The following is a 22,174-nucleotide window of genomic DNA, read 5'->3' on the forward strand; positions in this document are numbered from 1 at the left end:
TTTAAATTCAAGAAAATTGAAAGAAAATTGAAATTAGTCGGCAAAAAGAACCTTTAAAAGATGTTTTAAATTAAAGAAAATTGAAAGAAAATTGAAATTAGTCAGCAAAAATAACCTTTAAAATATGTTTTAAATTAAAAAAATGAAAACAAATGAAAGAAAATTGGAATTAGTCGGCAAAAATAACCTTTAAAAGATGTTTTAAATTAAAAAAAATGAAAACAAATGAAAAGAAAATTGAAATTAGTCGGCAAAAATAACCTTTAAAAGATGTTTTAAATTAAAGAAAATTGAAAGAAAATTGAAATTAGTCGGCAAAAATAACCTTTAAAATATGTTTTAAATTAAAAAAAATGATAACAAATGAAAGAAAATTGAAATTAGTCGGCAAAAATAACCTTTAAAAGATGTTTTAAATTAAAGAAAATTGAAAGAAAATTGAAATTAGTCGGCAAAAATAACCTTTAAAAGATGTTTTAAATTAAAGAAAATTGAAAGAAAATTGAAATTAATCAGCAAAAATAACCTTTAACATATGTTTTAAAAAAAAAATGAAAACAAATGAAAGAAAATTGAAATTAGTCGGTAAAAATAACCTTTAAAAGATGTTTTAAATTAAAGAAAATTGAAAGAAAATTGAAATTAGTCGGCAAAAATAACCTTTAAAAGATGTTTTAAATGAAAGAAAATTGAAAGAAAATTGAAATTAGTCAGCAAAAATAACCTTTAAAAGATGTTTTAAATTACAAAAAATCCAAACAAATGAAAGAAAATTGGAATTAGTCGGCAAAAATAACCTTTAAAAGATGTTTTAAATTAAAAAAAATGAAAACAAATGAAAAGAAAATTGAAATTAGTCGGCAAAAATAACCTTTAAAAGATGTTTTAAATTAAAGAAAATTGAAAGAAAATTGAAATTAGTCAGCAAAAATAACCTTTAAAATATGTTTTAAATTAAAAAAATGAAAACAAATGAAAGAAAATTGGAATTAGTCGGCAAAAATAACCTTTAAAAGATGTTTTAAATTACAAAAAATGAAAACAAATGAAAAGAAAATTGAAATTAGTCGGCAAAAATAACCTTTAAAAGATGTTTTAAATTAAAGAAAATTGAAAGAAAATTGAAATTAGTCGGCAAAAATAACCTTTAAAAGATGTTTTAAATTAAAGAAAATTGAAATTAGTCGGCAAAAATAACCTTTAAAAGATGTTTTAAATTAAAGAAAATTGAAATTAGTCGGCAAAAATAACCTTTAAAAGATTTTTTAAATTAAAGAAAATTGAAAGAAAATTGAAATTAGTCGGCAAAAATAACCTTTAAAATATGTTGTAAATTAAAGAAAATGTAAAGAAAATTGAAATTAGTCAGCAAAAATAACCTTTAAAATATGTTGTAAATTAAAGAAAATTGAAAGACAATTGAAATTAGTCGGGAAAAATAACCTTTAAAAGATGTTTTAAATTAAAAAATGAAAACAAATGAAAAGAAAATTGGAATTAGTCGGCAAAAATAACCTTTAAAAGATGTTTTAAATTAAAGAAATAAAAACAAATGAAAAGAAAATTTGAATTAGTCGGCAAAAATAACCTGTAAAAGATGTTTTAAATTAAAGAAAATTGAAAGAAAATTGAAATTAGTCGCCAAAAATAACCTTTAAAATATGTTTTAAATTAAAGAAAATTGAAATTAGTCGGCAAAAATAACCTTTAAAAGATGTTTTAAATTAAAGAAAATTGAAAGAAAATTGAAATTAATCAGCAAAAGTAACTTTTAAAATATGTTTTAAATTAAAAAATGAAAAGAGAATTAAAATGAAATTGAAATTAGTCAGCAAAAGTAACTTTTAAAAGATGTTTTAAATTAAAAAATGAAAAGAGAATTAAAATGAAATTGAAATTAGTCAGCAAAAGTAACTTTTAAAAGATGTTTTAAATTAAAGAAAATTGAAAGAAAATTGAAATTAGTCGGCAAAAATAACCTTTAAAATATGTTGTAAATTAAAGAAAATTGAAAGACAATTGAAATTAGTCGGGAAAAATAACCTTTAAAATATGTTTTAAATTAAAAAATGAAAACAAATGAAAAGAAAATTGGAATTAGTCGGCAAAAATAACCTTTAAAAGATGTTTTAAATTAAAGAAATAAAAACAAATGAAAAGAAAATTTGAATTAGTCGGCAAAAAGAACCTGTAAAAGATGTTTTAAATTAAAGAAAATTGAAAGAAAATTGAAATTAGTCGCCAAAAATAACCTTTAAAATATGTTTTAAATTAAAGAAAATTGAAATTAGTCGGCAAAAATAACCTTTAAAAGATGTTTTAAATTAAAGAAAATTGAAAGAAAATTGAAATTAATCAGCAAAAGTAACTTTTAAGATATGTTTTAAATTAAAAAAATGAAAAGAGAATTAAAATGAAATTGAAATTAATCAGCAAAAGTAACTTTTAAAAGATGTGTTAAATTAAAGAAAATTGAAATTAGTCGGCAAAAATAACCCTTTAAAGATGTTTTAAATTCAAGAAAATTGAAAGAAAATTGAAATTAGTCGGCAAAAATAACCTTTAAAAGATGTTTTAAATTAAAGAAAATTGAAAGAAAATTGAAATTATTCGGCAAAAATAACCTTTAAAAGATGTTTTAAATTAAAGAAAATTTTAGGAAAATTGAAATTAGTCGGCAAAAATAACCTTTTAAAGATGTTTTAAATTAAAGAAAATTGAAAGAAAATTGAAATTAATCAGCAAAAATAACCCTTTAAAGATGTTTTAATTCAAGAAAATTGAAAGAAAATTGAAATTAGTCGGCAAAAATAACCTTTAAAAGATGTTTTAAATTCAAGAAAATTGAAAGAAAATTGAAATTAGTCGGCAAAAATAACCTTTAAAAGATGTTTTAAATTAAAGAAAATTGAAAGAAAATTGAAATTAGTCAGCAAAAATAACCTTTAAAATATGTTTTAAATTAAAAAAATGAAAACAAATGAAAGAAAATTGGAATTAGTCGGCAAAAATAACCTTTAAAAGATGTTTTAAATTACAAAAAATGAAAACAAATGAAAAGAAAATTGAAATTAGTCGGCAAAAATAACCTTTAAAAGATGTTTTAAATTAAAGAAAATTGTAAGAAAATTGAAATTAGTCGGCAAAAATAACCTTTAAAAGATGTTTTAAATTAAAAAAATGAAAACAAATGAAAGAAAATTGGAATTAGTCGGCAAAAATAACCTTTAAAAGATGTTTTAAATTAAAGAAAATTGAAAGAAAATTGAAATTAGTCGCCAAAAATAACCTTTAAAAGATGTTTTAAATTAAAGAAAATTGAAAGAAAATTGAAAGTAGTAAGCAAAAATAACCTTTAAAATATGTTTTAAATTAAAGAAATGAAAACAAATGAAAAGAAAATTGGAGTTAGTCGGCTAAAAAAACCTTCAAAAGATGTTTTTAATTAAAGAAAATTGAAAGAAAATTGAAATTAGTCGGCAAAAATAACCTTTAAAAGATGTTTTTAATTAAAGAAAATTGAAATTAGTCGGCAAAAATAACCTTTAAAAGATGTTTTAAATTAAAGAAAATTGAAATTAGTCGGCAAAAATAACCTTTAAAAGATGTTTTAAATTAAAGAAAATTGAAAGAAAATTGAAATTAGTCGGCAAAAATAACCTTTAAAATATGTTGTAAATTAAAGAAAATTGAAAGAAAATTGAAATTAGTCGGCAAAAATAACCTTTAAAATATGTTGTAAATTAAAGAAAATTGAAAGACAATTGAAATTAGTCGGGAAAAATAACCTTTAAAATATGTTTTAAATTAAAAAATGAAAACAAATGAAAAGAAAATTGGAATTAGTCGGCAAAAATAACCTTTAAAAGATGTTTTAAATTAAAGAAATAAAAACAAATGAAAAGAAAATTTGAATTAGTCGGCAAAAATAACCTTTAAAAGATGTTTTAAATTAAAGAAAATTTAAAGAAAATGTAAATTAGTCGCCAAAAATAACCTTTAAAATATGTTTTAAATTAAAGAAAATTGAAATTAGTCGGCAAAAATAACCTTTAAAAGATGTTTTCAATTAAAGAAAATTGAAAGAAAATTGAAATTAATCAGCAAAAGTAACTTTTAAAATATGTTTTAAATTAAAAAATGAAAAGAGAATTAAAATGAAATTGAAATTAGTCAGCAAAAGTAACTTTTAAAAGATGTTTTAAATTAAAAAATGAAAAGAGAATTAAAATGAAATTGAAATTAGTCAGCAAAAGTAACTTTTAAAAGATGTTTTAAATTAAAGAAAATTGAAAGAAAATTGAAATTAGTCGGCAAAAATAACCTTTAAAATATGTTGTAAATTAAAGAAAATTGAAAGACAATTGAAATTAGTCGGGAAAAATAACCTTTAAAATATGTTTTAAATTAAAAAATGAAAACAAATGAAAAGAAAATTGGAATTAGTCGGCAAAAATAACCTTTAAAAGATGTTTTAAATTAAAGAAATAAAAACAAATGAAAAGAAAATTTGAATTAGTCGGCAAAAATAACCTTTAAAAGATGTTTTAAATTAAAGAAAATTTAAAGAAAATTGAAATTAATCAGCAAAAGTAACTTTTAAGATATGTTTTAAATTAAAAAAATGAAAAGAGAATTAAAATGAAATTGAAATTAATCAGCAAAAGTAACTTTTAAAAGATGTTTTAAATTAAAGAAAATTGAAATTAGTCGGCAAAAATAACCCTTTAAAGATGTTTTAAATTCAAGAAAATTGAAAGAAAATTGAAATTAGTCGGCAAAAATAACCTTTAAAAGATGTTTTAAATTAAAGAAAATTGAAAGAAAATTGAAATTATTCGGCAAAAATAACCTTTAAAAGATGTTTTAAATTAAAGAAAATTTTAGGAAAATTGAAATTAGTCGGCAAAAATAACCTTTTAAAGATGTTTTAAATTAAAGAAAATTGAAAGAAAATTGAAATTAATCAGCAAAAGTAACTTTCAAGATATGTTTTAAATTAAAAAATGAAAAGAGAATTAAAATGAAATTGAAATTAATCAGCAAAAGTAACTTTTAAAAGATGTTTTAAATTAAAGAAAATTTAAATTAGTCGGCAAAAATAACCTTTTAAAGATGTTTTAAATTAAAGAAAATTGAAAGAAAATTGAAATTAGTCAGCAAAAATAACCTTTAAAATATGTTTTAAATTAAAAAAATGAAAACAAATGAAAGAAAATTGGAATTAGTCGGCAAAAATAACCTTTAAAAGATGTTTTAAATTACAAAAAATGAAAACAAATGAAAAGAAAATTGAAATTAGTCGGCAAAAATAACCTTTAAAAGATGTTTTAAATTAAAGAAAATTGAAAGAAAATTGAAATTAGTCGGCAAAAATAACCTTTAAAAGATGTTTTAAATTAAAAAAAATGAAAACAAATGAAAGAAAATTGAAATTAGTCGGCAAAAATAACCTTTAAAAGATGTTTTAAATTAAAGAAAATTGAAAGAAAATTGAAATTAGTCGGCAAAAATAACCTTTAAAAGATGTTTTAAATTAAAGAAAATTGAAAGAAAATTGAAATTAGTCGGCAAAAATAACCTTTAAAAGATGTTTTAAATTAAAGAAAATTGAAAGAAAATTGAAATTAGTCGGCAAAAATAACCTTTAAAAGATGTTTTAAATTAAAGAAAATTGAAAGAAAATTGAAATTAGTCAGCAAAAATAACCTTTAAAAGATGTTTTAAATTAAAAAAATGAAAACAAATGAAAGAAAATTGGAATTAGTCGGCAAAAATAACCTATAAAAGATGTTTTAAATTACAAAAAATGAAAACAAATGAAAAGAAAATTGAAATTAGTCGGCAAAAATAACCGTTTAAAGATGTTTTAAATTAAAGAAAATTGAAAGAAAATTGAAATTAGTCGGCAAAAATAACCTTTAAAAGATGTTTTAAATTAAAAAAAAAGAAAACAAATGAAAGAAAATTGAAATTAGTCGGCAAAAATAACCTTTAAAAGATGTTTTAAATTAAAGAAAATTGAAAGAAAATTGAAATTAGTCGGCAAAAATAACCTTTAAAAGATGTTTTAAATTAAAGAAAATTAAAAGAAAATTGAAATTAGTCGGCAAAAATAACCTTTAAAAGATGTTTTAAATTAAAGAAAATTGAAAGAAAATTGAAATTAGTCAGCAAAAATAACCTTTAAAATATGTTTAAAATTAAAAAAATGAAAACAAATGAAAGAAAATTGGAATTAGTCGGCAAAAAAACCCTTTAAAAGATGTTTTAAATTACAAAAAATGAAAACAAATGAAAAGAAAATTGAAATTAGTCGGCAAAAATAACCTTTTAAAGATGTTTTAAATTAAAGAAAATTGAATGAAAATTGAAATTAATCGGCAAAAATAACCTTTAAAATATGTTTTAAATTAAAAAAAATGAAAACAAATGAAAGAAAATGGAAATTAGTCGGCCAAAATAACCTTTAAAAGATGTTTTAAATTAAAGAAAATTGAAAGAAAATTGAAATTAATCAGCAAAAGTAACTTTTAAAATATGTTTTAAATTAAAAAATGAAAAGAGAATTAAAATGAAATTGAAATTAGTCAGCAAAAGTCACTTTTAAAAGATGTTTTAAATTAAAGAAAATTGAAAGAAAATTGAAATTAGTCGGCAAAAATAACCTTTAAAAGATGTTTTAAATTAAAGAAAATTGAAAGAAAATTGAAATTAGTCGCCAAAAAACCCCCTTAAAAGATGTTTTAAATTAAAGAAAATGAAAAGAAAATGGAAATTAGTCAGCAAAAATAACCTTTAAAAGATGTTTTAAATTAAAGAAAATTGAAAGAAAATTGAAATTAATCAGCAAAAATAACCTTTAAAATATGTTTTAAATTAAAAAAAAATGAAAACAAATGAAAGAAAATTGAAATTAGTCGGCAAAAATAACCTTTAAAAGATGTTTTAAATTAAAGAAAATTGAAAGAAAATTAAAATTAGTCGGCAAAAATAACCTTTAAAAGATGTTTTAAATTAAAGAAAATTGAAAGAAAATTGAAATTAGTCGCCAAAAAACCCCCTTAAAAGATGTTTTAAATTAAAGAAAATGAAAAGAAAATGGAAATTAGTCAGCAAAAATAACCTTTAAAAGATGTTTTAAATTAAAGAAAATTGAAAGAAAATTGAAATTAATCAGCAAAAATAACCTTTAAAATATGTTTTAAATTAAAAAAAAATGAAAACAAATGAAAGAAAATTGAAATTAGTCGGTAAAAATAACCTTTAAAAGATGTTTTAAATTAAAGAAAATTGAAAGAAAATTGAAATTAGTCGGCAAAAATAACCTTTAAAAGATGTTTTAAATTAAAGAAAATTGAAAGAAAATAGAAATTAGTCAGCAAAAATAACCTTTAAAATATGTTTTAAATAAAAAAAATGAAAACAAATGAAAATAAATTGGAATTAGTCGGCAAAAATAACCTTTAAAAGATGTTTTAAATTAAAAAAAATGAAAACAAATGAAAAGAAAATTGAAATTAGTCGCCAAAAATAACCTTTAAAATATGTTGTAAATAAAAGAAAATTGAAAGAAAATTGAAATTAATCAGCAAAAATAACCTTTAAATATGTTTTAAATTAAAAAAAATGAAAACAAATGAAAGAAAATTTAAATTAGTCGGCAAAAATAACCTTTAAAATATGTTTTAAATTAAAGAAATGAAAACAAATGAAAAGAAAATTGGAATTAGTCGGCAAAAAGAACCTTTAAAAGATGTTTTAAATTAAAGAAAATTGTAAGAAAATTGAAATTAGTCGGCAAAAATAACCTTTAAAAGATGTTTTAAATTAAAGAAATGAAAACAAATTAAAAGAAAATTTGAATTAGTCGGCAAAAATAACCTTTAAAAGATGTTTTGAATAAAAAAAATTAAAACAAATGAAAGAAAATTGAAATTAGTCGGCAAAAATAACCTTTAAAAGATGTTTTAAATTAAAAAAACGAACACAAATGAAAGAAAATTGAAATTCGTCGGCAAAAATAACCTTTAAAATATGTTTTAAATTAAAAAAATGAAAACAAATGAAAGAAAATTGAAATTAGTCGGCAAAAATAACCTGTAAAAGATGTTTTAAATTAAAGAAAATTGAAAGAAAATTGAAATTAGTCGGCAAAAATAACCTTTAAAAGATGTTTTAAATTAAAGAAAATTGAAAGAAAATTGAAATTAGTCAGCAAAAATAACCTTTAAAATATGTTTTAAATTAAAAAATGAAAAGAGAATTAAAATGAAATTGAAATTAGTCAGCAAAAGTAACTTTTAAAAGATGTTTTAAATTAAAGAAAATTGAAAGAAAATGAAAATTAGTCGGCAAAAATAACCTTTAAAATATGTTTTAAATTAAAAAATGAAAACAAATGAAAAGAAAATTGAAATTAGTCGGCAAAAATAACCTTTAAAAGATGTTTTAAATTAAAGAAAATTGAAAGAAAATTGAAATTAGTCAGCAAAAATAACCTTTAAAATATGTTTTAAATTAAAAAAATGAAAACAAATGAAAATAAATTGGAATTAGTCGGCAAAAATAACCTTTAAAAGATGTTTTTAATTAAAAAAAATGAAAACAAATGAAAAGAAAATTGAAATTAGTCGCCAAAAATAACCTTTAAAATATGTTGTAAATAAAAGAAAATTGAAAGAAAATTGAAATTAATCAGCAAAAATAACCTTTAAATATGTTTTAAATTAAAAAAAATGAAAACAAATGAAAGAAAATTTAAATTAGTCGGCAAAAATAACCTTTAAAATATGTTTTAAATTAAAGAAATGAAAACAAATGAAAAGAAAATTTGAATTAGTCGGCAAACATAACCTTTAAAAGATGTTTTAAATTAAAAAATGAGAAGAGAATTAAAATGAAATTGAAATTAGTCAGCAAAAGTAACTTTTAAAAGATGTTTTAAATTAAAGAAAATTGAAAGAAAATTGAAATTAGTCGGCAAAAATAACCTTTAAAATATGTTTTAAATTAAAAAATGAAAACAAATGAAAAGAAAATTGGAATTAGTCGGCAAAAATAACCTTTAAAAGATGTTTTAAATTAAAGAAAATTGAAAGAAAATTTGAATTAATCAGCAAAAGTAACTTTTAAAATATATTTTAAATTAAAAAATGAAAAGAGAATTAAAATGAAATTGAAATTAGTCAGCAAAAGTAACTTTTAAAAGATGTTTTAAATTAAAGAAAATTGGAAGAAAATTGAAATTAGTCGGCAAAAAGAACCTTTAAAATATGTTGTAAATTAAAGAAAATTGAAAGAAAATTGAAATTAGTCGGCAAAAATAACCTTTAAAATATGTTTTAAATTAAAAAATGAAAACAAATGAAAAGAAAATTGAAATTAGTCGGCAAAAATAACCTTTAAAAGATGTTTTAAATTAAAGAAAATTGAAAGAAAATTGAAATTAGTCGGCAAAAATAACCTTTAAAATATGTTGTAAATTAAAGAAAATTGAAAGAAAATTGAAATTAGTCGGCAAAAATAACCTTTAAAATATGTTTTAAATTAAAAAATGAAAACAAATGAAAAGAAAATTGAAATTTGTCGGCAAAAATAACCTTTAAAAGATGTTTTAAATTAAAGAAAATTGAAAGTAAATTGAAATTAGTCGGCAAAAATAACCTTTAAAAGATGTTTAAAATTGAAAAAAATTTTTTTAAAAAATTGAAATTAGTCAACAAAATAACCTTTAAAAGATGTTTTAAATTAAAAAAAAAAAAAGAAAGAAAAAGAAAATTGAAATTAGTCAACAAAGCAACCTTTAAAAGATGCTTAAAAAAAGAAAAAAAAGAAAAAGAAAATGTAAATTAGTCAGCACAAGACAAATCCATTCTCTCCTTCTCTTAAAACTTATCGTACTTCTGTCATGTAAGGAAAAAACAAGTCACAAAATATACATACCATTTCCACCTACTTTCATAGTCATTGGTGGGCAATCTTTATCAGTTTTACAATCGTCATCAGCAGAAATGGCCTATTAGTAGATAAAAAAGATATACAAGAATTACTGAATTGGCTTGTTATATCAACAACTCAGTGGGTTATTTAATGTCAACTAAAAGTAAAAATTATTCTTAATCATTCTATTTAATATAAGAATCTGATGTTTTTAGCATTATTCATAGACACTGAACTCAAACTGCTGATTCAAGAGAGGTGTGGTTTGGGATTCCGCATCCCTTCCTGCCTCACAATTACACGTGCAGCTGCCCCTACAAGGGGCATCCTTTGTCTTTTGAGACTGAATAGAGGCATCGATTCATAGAGGAACAGTTTATAAAAAGCAAGTGGAGTATTAATATTTTTGTACGATCTTGTCCAGATTGACCTGCTCAAAAAACTTGTAACAGAAAAGATTTCATTGAAACTGATACATTTTACTGATGCATTTTTTATTGTAGTTGGAGCCTAACACAAATCAACACAGAGTGAAGAATCTTCTTCAAGCAGGTATCAGTTAAATATGTGTAATTTGTGTGAGATTGGACAAAATTAACCTTCTTCTAGCAAACTGCTGCTATTATTAACTATCAGAGAATTACTGTTAGCTAAAGGAAGAGTTTATCAAGTATGTGTGCTGTATGGAAGATCTACATTGTATGTAGAAAAATGAGATGTGGATGATATGATGTGAGTCTTAAAAACAAACTTAGATCTGTTGAGCTCAGAGGAAGATTTAATCTCGACAGTATAGGGAGAAGTGTGCAGAACAGAATTGAGAAGGAAATTAAACTCGTAGGAAATTTTAAGATAATCTAACACAAAATTATCTTCCCCAATTTTCAAAATAACACACAAATAGCATATCTGTCTGATATATTAATATGGTAGACAGATCAGTCTTTTTTCTTTTTTACTTCCACTATGTTATTGGCAGAAATATATTCAGGTCTTTTTTAATACTTTTTTCAACTGTTAAAGTGTAGATATTTTTAAACATTAAAAGGAAGTAATCATGTAATGAGTTATTTCCCTTGACTTTTGCAAAAATAAATACCTAAACCCACTTTATACTTTTAAACATTATCTGGTTCACATTGACTACCATGTGTTGAAAGAAGCAGGAATTCCTAAGTCTAAGTAAGAAGTTTCTACATTAATTACCCATTATTATTTGTTCTTTATTTTCATTAACGTCAAACAATAAAATGAACTTTCAAAAGATTTATGTTTCACAAAATAATGTGATTAAGAAATTAAAGTCATCAAGTCACTACAAATAAAGTCTTGTGGATAATTAATTACGTTTGACATTTCAAAGTCGTGGTGTGTGGCATTCTGGAGTTCTTTTTCTTTTTTTTTTTTTTTGACCAAAACTTGCGTGTAATTCTGGATGGTATCTCTTCATTTTCTTTTTCTATTAATGTCGGTTTCCCTCGGTTTTCCTCTATTCTAGGTCCAACACTGTTTTTTTTCTCTATATCAATGATTTCCAAAGAATATCATTCAGAAAATTAACATCTGATGATACCATTCTCTATTCTGGTATTTCTTCTCCCTTAACTTTCTCAGATCAGTTAAATCTAATCCACAAGTTGACACAAGTTCATTTATGGATATAAGAAATGGTTTGTTTTGTTTAAAAAAAACAATAGCTGAGTTAAGACTCAGCTATTGTTTTTTCAATCATAGGTATGTCCCTCTTCATTCTCAGATTTTTATGGATGGCTCTGTTCTCTATGAGAAATCGACTCTAAAACATTTTAGTCTTTCTTTCTTATCAAATTTTTCTTGGAAAAACAGAAAGAGCAATAGATTTAATATATGAATATTAAATCTATTGCTCCTTTTGTTTCTCATAAAATCGATTCTCTCTCTAAACCTTTACCTCACACCTGATGCTATTCTCTATTGCTACCAATCATCAGAGCATGTATTGTTGTCATATTTGAGCTGGTGAATCTCTGTCCCATTTGAAGATTCCTGATAAAATGCAGAAACGTATCTGTAATTTTATTGGCCCTACACTTTCTTCTTCACTCCAACCTCTCTCTCACATATGTGATGTTGCTAGTCTCAGTCTTTTTTTATAAATACCATTATGGCATGTGTTCTTCAGAATTGTCAGATCTATTCCCTTTGATCTTGCTTGTTTTACTTGTTTAACTAGTGATCTCCATCAATTTGCTGTTTCAATACCTTATTATAAGACAACTTCTTATTCCAATAGATTCTTTCCAAGAACTGCAAGGTTGTAGAACTTTCTTCCTCTTGACTGCTTTCCTCCTGTGTACAACCTTGTTTTTTCAAGACTAAGATCAATACACATCTACTGTGTAATAATCATCTTTCATTCTTGGTAACTCTTGTCTCAAGCGATGTCCATTAAAAAAAAAAAGAATTTACTTCCGTTGCTTTATCAACAAGTCAGTCATTGGTACTAGTGCAGTTTGCAAACCGGACATATCTAAGCATTTGCACGGGTTTGCCCGGAACCTGAGAGAAAATGCTGGATTATGCTGAGCAAATCTCATAAGTGCTACCAAAACAGAAAATAAATATGAATTACAATTTAAAAAAAATGATCTATAATATAAAAGGTAAAATGGGTGCACATGGGTGTGTGTCCCCGAAAGGCTTTTTTGTCGGGCTTCTCGTGTCGGTTACATTCCGGGAGAAGTTTCCTCATACTTCCTAGATCGAACATTGTCTATCTTAATTTTGATCGAATTTGTCTCTATCTTAATTTTGATCAAGTTTGAAAAAATTTACTCATTTCGAGTGTGTCTTTGTCTTTCTCGTATAAAGCGAAACTAATCGAAGCAAAGGCATCTGCCTGACCTTCCAGGCCAAGACATTTTGAAGACAATTAGGTTTGATCAATGTGGGGGAAACCATTCATATCAGATAATTGCTATTCATTTGGATACTTCCAGAGTTCCCCCTTCTTGGGGGGAGCTGGTATACCCAACATCATGGGGAAACAAATAAATAAAACGGCAGAAAGCAGCTGAAAGCTTAACTGGTTTCTAGCCAGACGTTCATTTCTGCGCCTGCATGATTCTTAACTTTATTACCAACTCATTTATTTCGCTATCCGCAATGGCATAATGGTTAGCGAGAAAGACATCTCTCTATTTTTTAGTTGTTTTTATTTTGCCTTTCGTCACCTGACCAAAAGTTAATTACTAATTCTTTTTTTCACCTTCTTTTCCTTCTTTGCGGTACGGGTTCCAGCCTTTTTTTTTTTATCACCTACAAACACCATGGCAATGCCGGGCACCCTCACTAATCTATTATATAAAAGGTAAAATGGGTGCGAGCGTTCGTGTATGTCAGTAAAAGGCATTTTTCTTCAGGCTTCTCGCATGTCACATTCCAGGAGAAGTTTCCTTATACTTCCTAGAGGATAATGTGTCTCAGATTTGCAAACAAACATTGTATCTTTCTTTTGATCAGTTTTAAAAAATTCCCTCATTTCAAGTGTTTCTTTGTCTTTTTCATATAAAAGCAAACCTAATCAAAGTAAACACAAGCGCCTCCTGGTTATCCAGGCCAGGATGTTTTTAGGGCAATTAGGTTTGATCAATGTGGAGGAAACCCTTCATATCAGACAATTGCTGTTTTTTTGGATACTTCCAGAGTCCCCCCATTTTGGGGGAAGCTGGTTTTCCCCAACATAGTAGGGAAACAAATAAATAAATCGCCAGAAAATGGCAAGCTTAACTGGCCTCCAGCCAGCTATAAAAACAATGTTCATTTCTGCACCTGCGTGATTCTTAACTTAATTAGTAACTCATTCACTTAACACTATGGCTTAATTGTTAGCAAGAAAGTTCAAGTTTGATCCTACTTCTCTCTCTCTAGTTTTTTTCTTTCATCACCCAAGTTATTTACCAACTCTTTTTTTCACCTTCTTTTCCTTCTTCACGGTACGGGTTCCAGCCTTTTTTTTTTTAACACCTGGGCTACGTTAGGCACCCCCGCTAGTCTTCTATAAATATAAAAGCGAAAATGTATGTATGTATGTGTGTATGTATGTATGTGTGTTCGCTTTTTCTGTATGTCTACAAAAGGCTTTTTTCAGAGAAGCGGTTGGTTGGTTCACAACTTTTTAAAACTGTTTATATCACATATAAATCGTAATATCTCCGAGTTAACAACGAAGCTCGCCTGTCTATTTAATTTGCTCGATTTCGGGAAGATAAATATTCAACATTTGTCGCTCGCCGCATGTGGGTTAGTCTTTTTCCTATAACATCAGCGTTCAGCAGTAAATGAAATACTATCCCGCAGTCAAACTTGACCTCATTAACTCATTAAAACGGGCACCTGCCAAATCCAAGTAATTAAATAAATTCAAACGTGTTTCCGTTAGCATCTCGCGGTGGGGCAATGGTTAATGTAACATGTTTTGTTTTTTTCACATTTTAATTTACAACTTTGACTCAACAGTTCGGATTCGATCCTCATACTTACCTACCAAAACATTTTTTTTCCCACCCCCGGAGTTTCCACATACACCTCCAAACACCCGGGCAACGCTTGGTACCCCTCGCTAGTCTAATATATAAAGGGAAAAATGTGTGTGTGTTTGTATGTCTCGCAAAAACTTTCGACAAAACTGGCATCATTTTAAACCTCAATCCTTCTGATGACAAATCTCGAAAAATTGGCCCAAAATTCACCCTAAACTCGGCCGTTTGTACAAGGAGGGGTTGATTTTTGCGTCGCCATTTTAGCAAGTCATCGTCTTCTTCTCAATTGACTACACTTAATTTCAACGCTCTTTAGTTCTTGTCAGGTCATGGAGACATCGGCTAAGATGTTAGACTTTTTTTTTTTCTCCTTCGCGTTACAGGTTCGAGCCTGCCTACTAACAACTTTTTTTTTTAACACCTCTACCTACTGTTGTTCTCACCCCTCTTCCATCTCCCAGGATCCTTATTACACCATCAAAACACCCGGCAATATCAGGCCCCCCCCCCCAGTCTAATATATAAAAGGCAAAATGTGTGTATGTGTGTGTGTGTGCATGTGTTTGTATGTCTGCCAAAAATTTTTGACACATACGGCGGATCCTGACCAGATTGATATCGTTTTCAAATTCGATCTTTTGGACGACAAATATCAAAAATTGGTCAAAAACATTAATACCTTCACCCTCAACTCAGTCGTTTTGTAAAGGAGGGGTCGGTTTTTTTCATCAACATTTTCACAAGTATTCGTCGCCTTTCAATTGACTATGTTTTAATTCAATGCTCGCCACTTCCAGTTGTGCGATAGAGCCATCGGCTAAGACGTTACGTTTCTTTTTGGGTTTTTTTTCTCCTTAGAAAAGGTTTGAGCCTGCCTACTACCACTTTCTTTTTTAACACCTCTATCCACCTAAACTGCCTACTGTTGTTTTGATCCCCCCTCTTCTGCCACTTTTTTTATTTCCTCCTGTGGTTCCTTACTACACACCCGACAAACACCTGGGCAATGCCAGGTATCCCTACTAGTAAGAAATAAATAGAAAATGCAGAAATAAAAAAGAACAATGACCTACCATTTTATTTTGTTTTACTTTGATTGAAAGTTATTCTTGACAAAAAATGAAACAATTTTTTTAATGCAAGAAAAATTATTTTCTTTATTGTTTTTTAATAGAAGATAATTAATAAAATATTTTTCCATCTTTAGGTTTTTTGACTAAATGGTAACATGTATTATTTTTTTTCAATTTTTTTTTTTTTTTTTGCTTTCATGACATTTTTGTAAGGTGGATGAGTGGGATGGACAACCGTTTATTGCAGTTTATCATTTTTCTGTTAAGGAGGAAACTATATTAGGAAGGGATATTTTCAGTAGACTGTAAGGCAGACCATTGTAAAAGGGCTTAGAAGAGGTAGCGGAAATGAAAAGAAGCTCTTCAATCAGGAAGCTTTCTGCGATGTGGTTTAATATGAAGACAAATGGATTATTTCTGAATTTTTGTCAAAAAGATAGCTGTCGAGAAGCTCCCAGCTGGTTCTGCATTCTTTCTTGTTGCATTGTTTGGACTCCTACATCCACTCCACATGATTTGTAGTAGCCTTCATGTTTGGATCTTCGAAATGCAGGCTGTGATTCACCAATAGGAAATGAAACCTTTCTCCTACTTTGTTGTATGCCTTCCAACAGTCTGATACGACTGTGGTTCCTGCCAGAATATATTTTTTTTATTATAAGAAGGAGGATTTTAGCATTGCAATTTGGTACAGTAAGCAAGAAACCTTCCTTCTTGGCAGGATCATATCCACTGAAGACCCAGAATAGTGTGACAAGTCTGCCAACATTATGTTTTTGTCTATTTTCACCATATACCCTGGGGTTTCTGATTTGCCAAGGATTCCTAAGGAAATAATCCCGGCAGATGTCTTTCATAAAACTCCTCTGCAAAGGTGTGTCCAGAGCCCAGCCCACATTCTCTCATTATGTTTTTCTTTGTGGCCATCTCGTGTCTTATCTTTATAATTTGGCCGATTTTCAGGCAAGATTGTTTGAAGAATGTATCAGTTCACAACATGGTCTATTTTTAGCATTATGCATTTGTGCACTTCCAGGCAAAATCATTGGTGAGAAAGGATCACTTTCCAACGATGCATTTCACGCCATAAGTCCTGCAACTCATTTCATCTACTAGTAACTTTTTTGTTGACAATAATTGACAACTTGTTAAAGCTTGTAGGTGCTTGTCGAGGATGGTTAAATTTGTTGCTGTGTTATGCACCATGATTTACAGGTAATTTTCTTTCCTTTTATTCACTTCCTATATTTACCCAAAAGTTATTTGGTACTTTTGTAGCTTTCTTAACTATGGAAAGCAGTAATTACAGAAAATACAGTTAAGATACTCAACATTTCTCTCCCATCGCTATTAACCACCTGATGAAGGCCAGAGAAATAGTTGGCCAAAACATTGTGAAACAACATCAACTATGAAGATGAGGATAACAGTTTGCAAATAAAGGCCTTTTACCTACATCATTTATCTCCTATAGAATGAAATAGTTAACACTAGAATGGCCATGAAATTGGGGATTATTTTATGTTAAATTGTAAAATAATTGTTTTTATTTTTTTCTTTCTACTAAGTTCTCAGAGTGTTCATATGTAATTGCCTAAAAAGGTAGAATTTCATATTTTGGAAAAGCAAGGAGAATTAGCAAAAGATGTTTATCTACCACAGTACCAAAGAAATCTTGTAATATATTAATTTTTAAACAGTCCTAGTAATTAGATTATAGTTCGAAATATATTAAAATCAACTTTGATTTTTCTAACTTCTTTTAATTGATACATGTTATTTTTAAAGTATTACAGTGTTGCAGAGGGTCAGGGTGGCCAATCGACTGTACAACTACTAAAGATTATTTGTTTGTTTTGTTGGGTTATATGGCATGCCAACCCTTTGGGTTATTTTATACCGAGTGTTTATGGGTTTAGGGAGCTGTTGTATAAAGGGTTCTTTTTAAATTTTGTTATAAAGGCCAATTTTTTTAAGATATGAGAGTATGATGTCAGGATTGTTTTTATCGAATAACTCTTTGTTATAACCTTACTTTAAATATGAATACAGCAAGAAATACAGTATTATCGGTGAAAGACAAAGAAGCTTATTTACAAGGGAATACGTGTGACATAAGAGTTACTCAGCATCTTGTCTTATTCTCTTTCTGTCTTTTTTCCTTCTCTCTCAGTCACGTGAGAGGGTCAATATATCTATAGTTCATTTCATCTATGAAGGGATGTTAGGTTATTCCATTACATCACCTTCCTCCCAAGCTAAATTCTTCCATAGAATTTTGCTTCTACGATTTTTTCCTTTTTAGACTTTGTCGAAAAAATTCGGTCCTTTTCCTTTTACTTCTCCTCACCATTTATGTTTGCCGATTTTTTACTTTTGGAGAGTGACTGGATTTCTGAGTTACTGGTACTTCCTTGTTTGGAGGTTGTATATGGAAAGTATCATATAGCACTTCCATTGGTAACTCTTGGTTTCTAACTGTTTCTATGTATCAGGGTCTCAGTTGGTTAATGTTTTTTGTGGAAAAAAGTCTGCCCTTTTATAATGTAAACCATTCTCCCAATTCTTCTTGAGATTATGCCTTCTTCCCAAAAACTCTTCACTGCCCGATAATTTTTGAAGAAAACTTTATCCACGTTATTATAAGTCTTGTACCTTACATTATCCTTGATACTTTCTTTTAATTTTTCTCTTGGGATTAACCGGTCGAATACCAAACGTAACTTCCTGGCAAACATAATTTCAGCTGGGGATAATTTAGCATTTGGATTTGGATTTGGTGTTATCCTATATATTGCTAAGAATTTTTGAATGCTTTTTTCTTCTGTGTCGATGGTATTATTCTTTTTTAAAGCTCGTTTAAAAGTATCGACAAATCTTTCCGCTTGTCTGTTTGGTCAAAGGTTAAAGTTGGTGTTCTAATGTGTTCAATGGCCAGTGCTTCACAGTAGTGCTTGAATTCCTGACCTGTGAACATGGTGCCATTATCACTAACAATTGTTTTCGGAATTCCAACCCAACTAAATACTTCGTCCAGCGCTTTTATTGTGTTTGCCGCTGTAGGGTGTTTGTATTTAAAAATTTCTGACCATTTTGACATACTATCTACGATTACTAGGTAATAATATCCCTTCAGAGGCCCTGCATAATCGATATAGATGTGTGTCCAGGATACATCTGTTTTAGGCCAAGGTTGCATCCGTATGGGGGGGGAGATCTCGTGGCTAAATGGCAACCTTTACATAATTTCACCATTTTCTCAATGTCCTGATCCATTCCAGGCCAGTATGTGAATCCTCTCATTAGGGCCTTCATTCTGGAAATTCCAGGAAGTCCCATGTGGAATTCTTTTAGGATTTTCTTTTGTAATACTTGCGGCATTACCACTGTCTGCGTACATCAGAGTTTCATCACACATAGAAAATGGAAACACTTTTAATCCTTTTCTATTCTTTTCGTCTTGTCCCACTTATTTTTTTTTTCTTGTTAATATATTTATCTGTTTTTGCTGCTTTCTTTATTTCCTCAAGTGTTACAGGAAGTTCCCTAACAGTATTTATTAATATATTTGTTAGTTCATTTTCTTCTTTTAGTGCTGCTATAACAGTTTCTTCCAATTCAGTTTTACTGGGGATCAATCTCGACAAACCATCTGCATGTACAATTTTACTAGATGCTAGGTGTTTCATTTTGAAATCGTAATTGAGCCAAAATAATACTCCATTTCTGTAATATATTCGCCATATGAGTAGGAATCCCTTTTTTAACCAAAAATCGATAGTAATGGTTTATGGTCCATTTCCAAGACGAAAGATCTTCTATGAATGAATCTATGAAACTTTCTCATGGCATACACAATTGCCAAACCCTCTTTTTCCATCTGGCTGTACTTTCTTTCAGCAGGTAATAAAACCCTCGAGGTATGAAAAATTGGTTTAGTAGATCCATCTTCCATTCTGTGTAGAAGCACCGCTCCTAAACCGTATTCGCTCACATCTGCCGCTACAATTACATCCTTTTTCGGATCATAATGTGCTAACGCTAGATCCGATAACAAACATCTTTTAATTTTTTGGAATGCTTCCTCAGATTCTTTTGTCCAGAGCCATTTTTTTTATTCTTCTTCAATAATTCATTTAATGGTGCTCTTAGTTCGTGCATATTTGGGATATAAGAATTATAGTAGTTTGCTAGACCCAAGAATGACTGTAACTTCACTACATTGTCTGGTCTAGGCATGTCTCTAATTGCTTCTGTCCTATTTGGGTTAGGTCTTCTACCTTTCCAATCAATTATTTGTTCCAAATATTCAATCTTGTCCATACCAAAATTACATTTTTCGAGAGTCACTTTAAATCCGTCGTCTTCTATTTTCTCAAATACCTTCCGAATATGGTTTTTATGTTCTTCAACATTTTTGCTTCTTATCAAAATGTCGTCTAAATAAGCCATTGCAAAATCCAAGCCTGCTAGCATGGCATCCATAATTTGTGTGAATAAATTTGGTGCTACTTTCAACCCAAACGGCAATCATTTTAATCCTTTATGAGTATTCATTGTCAGGTATTTAGAACAATCTTCATGGACTTTGACCTGCAAATATGCTTCTGACAAGTCAATTTTTATGAAACTTTTTCCTCCATTTACCTTAGAAAATATTTCCTCAGGGGTAGGGAGTGGATAGTTATGATTCTTTAAGCAATCATTCAGTCCCGTCGAAAAATCTCCTGATTTTTTTTCTTTTTCTTTTTCACATAAACTGTAGGTGATGCCCATTCAGAGGAATCCACTTTTTTTATTACTCTGATTTCTTCAAGTCTATTTAATTCTTTCTCGATTGTTTCTAAGGTCGAATATGGAACCTTCCTTTTGTATTTGAACACCGGTTTCACTTCAAATTTCACTTCCGTTTTAGTGCAGCAACCCAGACCTTCAGAAAATATATTTTTAAAATCCTTCTTAAAATCCCCAACAAATTTTCCTGGCAGTTTAGGACTTTCAGATCCTGTCAAATTTATTCTTTTGCAAAATGAGTTCATTGGTTTCTCCCATAAATTGAAAAGTATCATCAAATCTATACCGAATAGATTAGAATTTTTTCTGGGTATCACATACATTTTAGTTTTTAACGTGTTTTCATTCAGGGTCAAATTAGTATAAAATTCACCCTTAAATTTTAATCGATTTCCAGACATTCCTCTGGCAATTTTCTTTGTGTTTTGCAGCTTTGGAGAACCAATTTTCTTCCATGTTGTTTCATCAATTAAGGATATGTTACTTCCAAAGACAGTTTACTTTCCAGCCATTAATTCTAACTTCAATATATTTCCTTTTTTACCATACATGGACTCTTTTTTAGAATCAATGATCTTTATAATGGCTTACAGTATTTCTCCTTTTTGCATACTGTTGACTTGTGTCCTTTACGCCCACACTTATGGCATATTTTGCTTTTGAAGTAGCACTCTTTTGTGAAGTGATTCTTTCCTCCACATGTCTTTTTTACATAGTGGTCACCTTACTTTACCCTTTGTATTTTGTCAACATTTTTCTCTTCGATACTAGTATTATCCTGTTTTAAATTTAAGTTTCTGGTATTCCTCAGTAACTTTCTGTAAGGTATTTTCTATGTCTTTGTTCATAATGGATAATATCCTAGAACGAATCTCTTTATCCTTCGAGGATGTTAACCCTTGCAAAAATATCAAGCACTTAAACATGTCCTCTTTTAGGTCTTTCAACTTAAATAACTCGTATTGGGCATTTACTCTCCCAGCATAGGCGATAAAGTTTTCATCATCTTGTTTTGAAATATTTAATCACCTATAACAAGTACAAAACAAGCTATCCGGCTCCCTGAAAATGTTTAATAAAATTTCTATTGTTTCTTTAAAAGAAATATCTTCGGGTTTCCTTAGGAATATAAAATTGGTATACTTGGTATTTTCATGCGAACCCAGTTTTTGCAACAGTAAAATCATTTTTTTTTCATCCGACCAGGCCTGACATCGTTTGGAAAAAATATTTTCGTATCTACAATAATATGGTGGAAACGTTAAGCCATTAGTTGGTTCATATAAAAATCTGTCAGCGAATTTGAAATTCCTTCCAGAGTGAACCGGCAATCCTTTTTTCTTCTTGTTTCATTAATATTGTTTTTAATACTTCATTTTGTTTTAACTGTTCTTTTTGTAAAAATTCCATCTGGCTTTGTCGTGCCGCCAGTGCTAACTACATAGTTTTTGTAAACTCGGCTAATTGTTCCATGTTGAAGAATTTTTCTTTTTTTTTTAAAACACAGTAATAAAACAAAAGATTAACAGTACCTGCGCAAAACATTAAATAAATTCACTGAATAGGTTTTTGGGTTTTTTTAAACTACAAAAAAATATATATATTCTTTTCTAGACAAAGTTTTTGGAGGGGGTTACACACACAAAATTGACACTGAACCAACAGCAGCAACATACATACGTGCATTCCTATCTACCATATTTTTTTCATCTTATGAAACAAAAGAAATTTGAAATAGACAACTTTCTTCTGTTTCAAGAAAAATTGTTCTTTTCCTTATGCAATAAAAATAAATTTGAAATAAACAATGTTTTTTCCAAGAAAATTGTTCTTTTCAATGCTTTG

The 22,174-nt window shown here is 27.9% G+C and overlaps 1 protein-coding gene across 17 annotated transcripts in view; it reads right to left on the reverse strand.

Annotated features, from left to right (window-relative positions):
• LOC145242419 (P2X purinoceptor 4-like) overlaps window positions 1–22,174 on the reverse strand; it is a 691,075-nt gene that overhangs the window by 313,360 nt on the left and 355,541 nt on the right. For all 17 annotated transcript variants that reach the window (XR_013862728.1, XM_080105461.1, XM_080105465.1 and 14 more), the window contains one exon: window positions 9,946–10,018. Coding sequence is in view for 16 of the 17 variants with exons in the window: in XM_080105461.1 (XP_079961587.1) it covers window positions 9,946–10,018 (73 nt within the window). In the remaining variant the exon portion in view is untranslated. The remainder of the gene's footprint in view (window positions 1–9,945; window positions 10,019–22,174) is intronic.

This window comes from Euprymna scolopes, chromosome 21, assembly GCF_053919585.1.
Source record: "Euprymna scolopes isolate OS-2025 chromosome 21, ASM5391958v1, whole genome shotgun sequence".
Lineage (NCBI taxonomy): Eukaryota > Metazoa > Mollusca > Cephalopoda > Sepiida > Sepiolidae > Euprymna > Euprymna scolopes.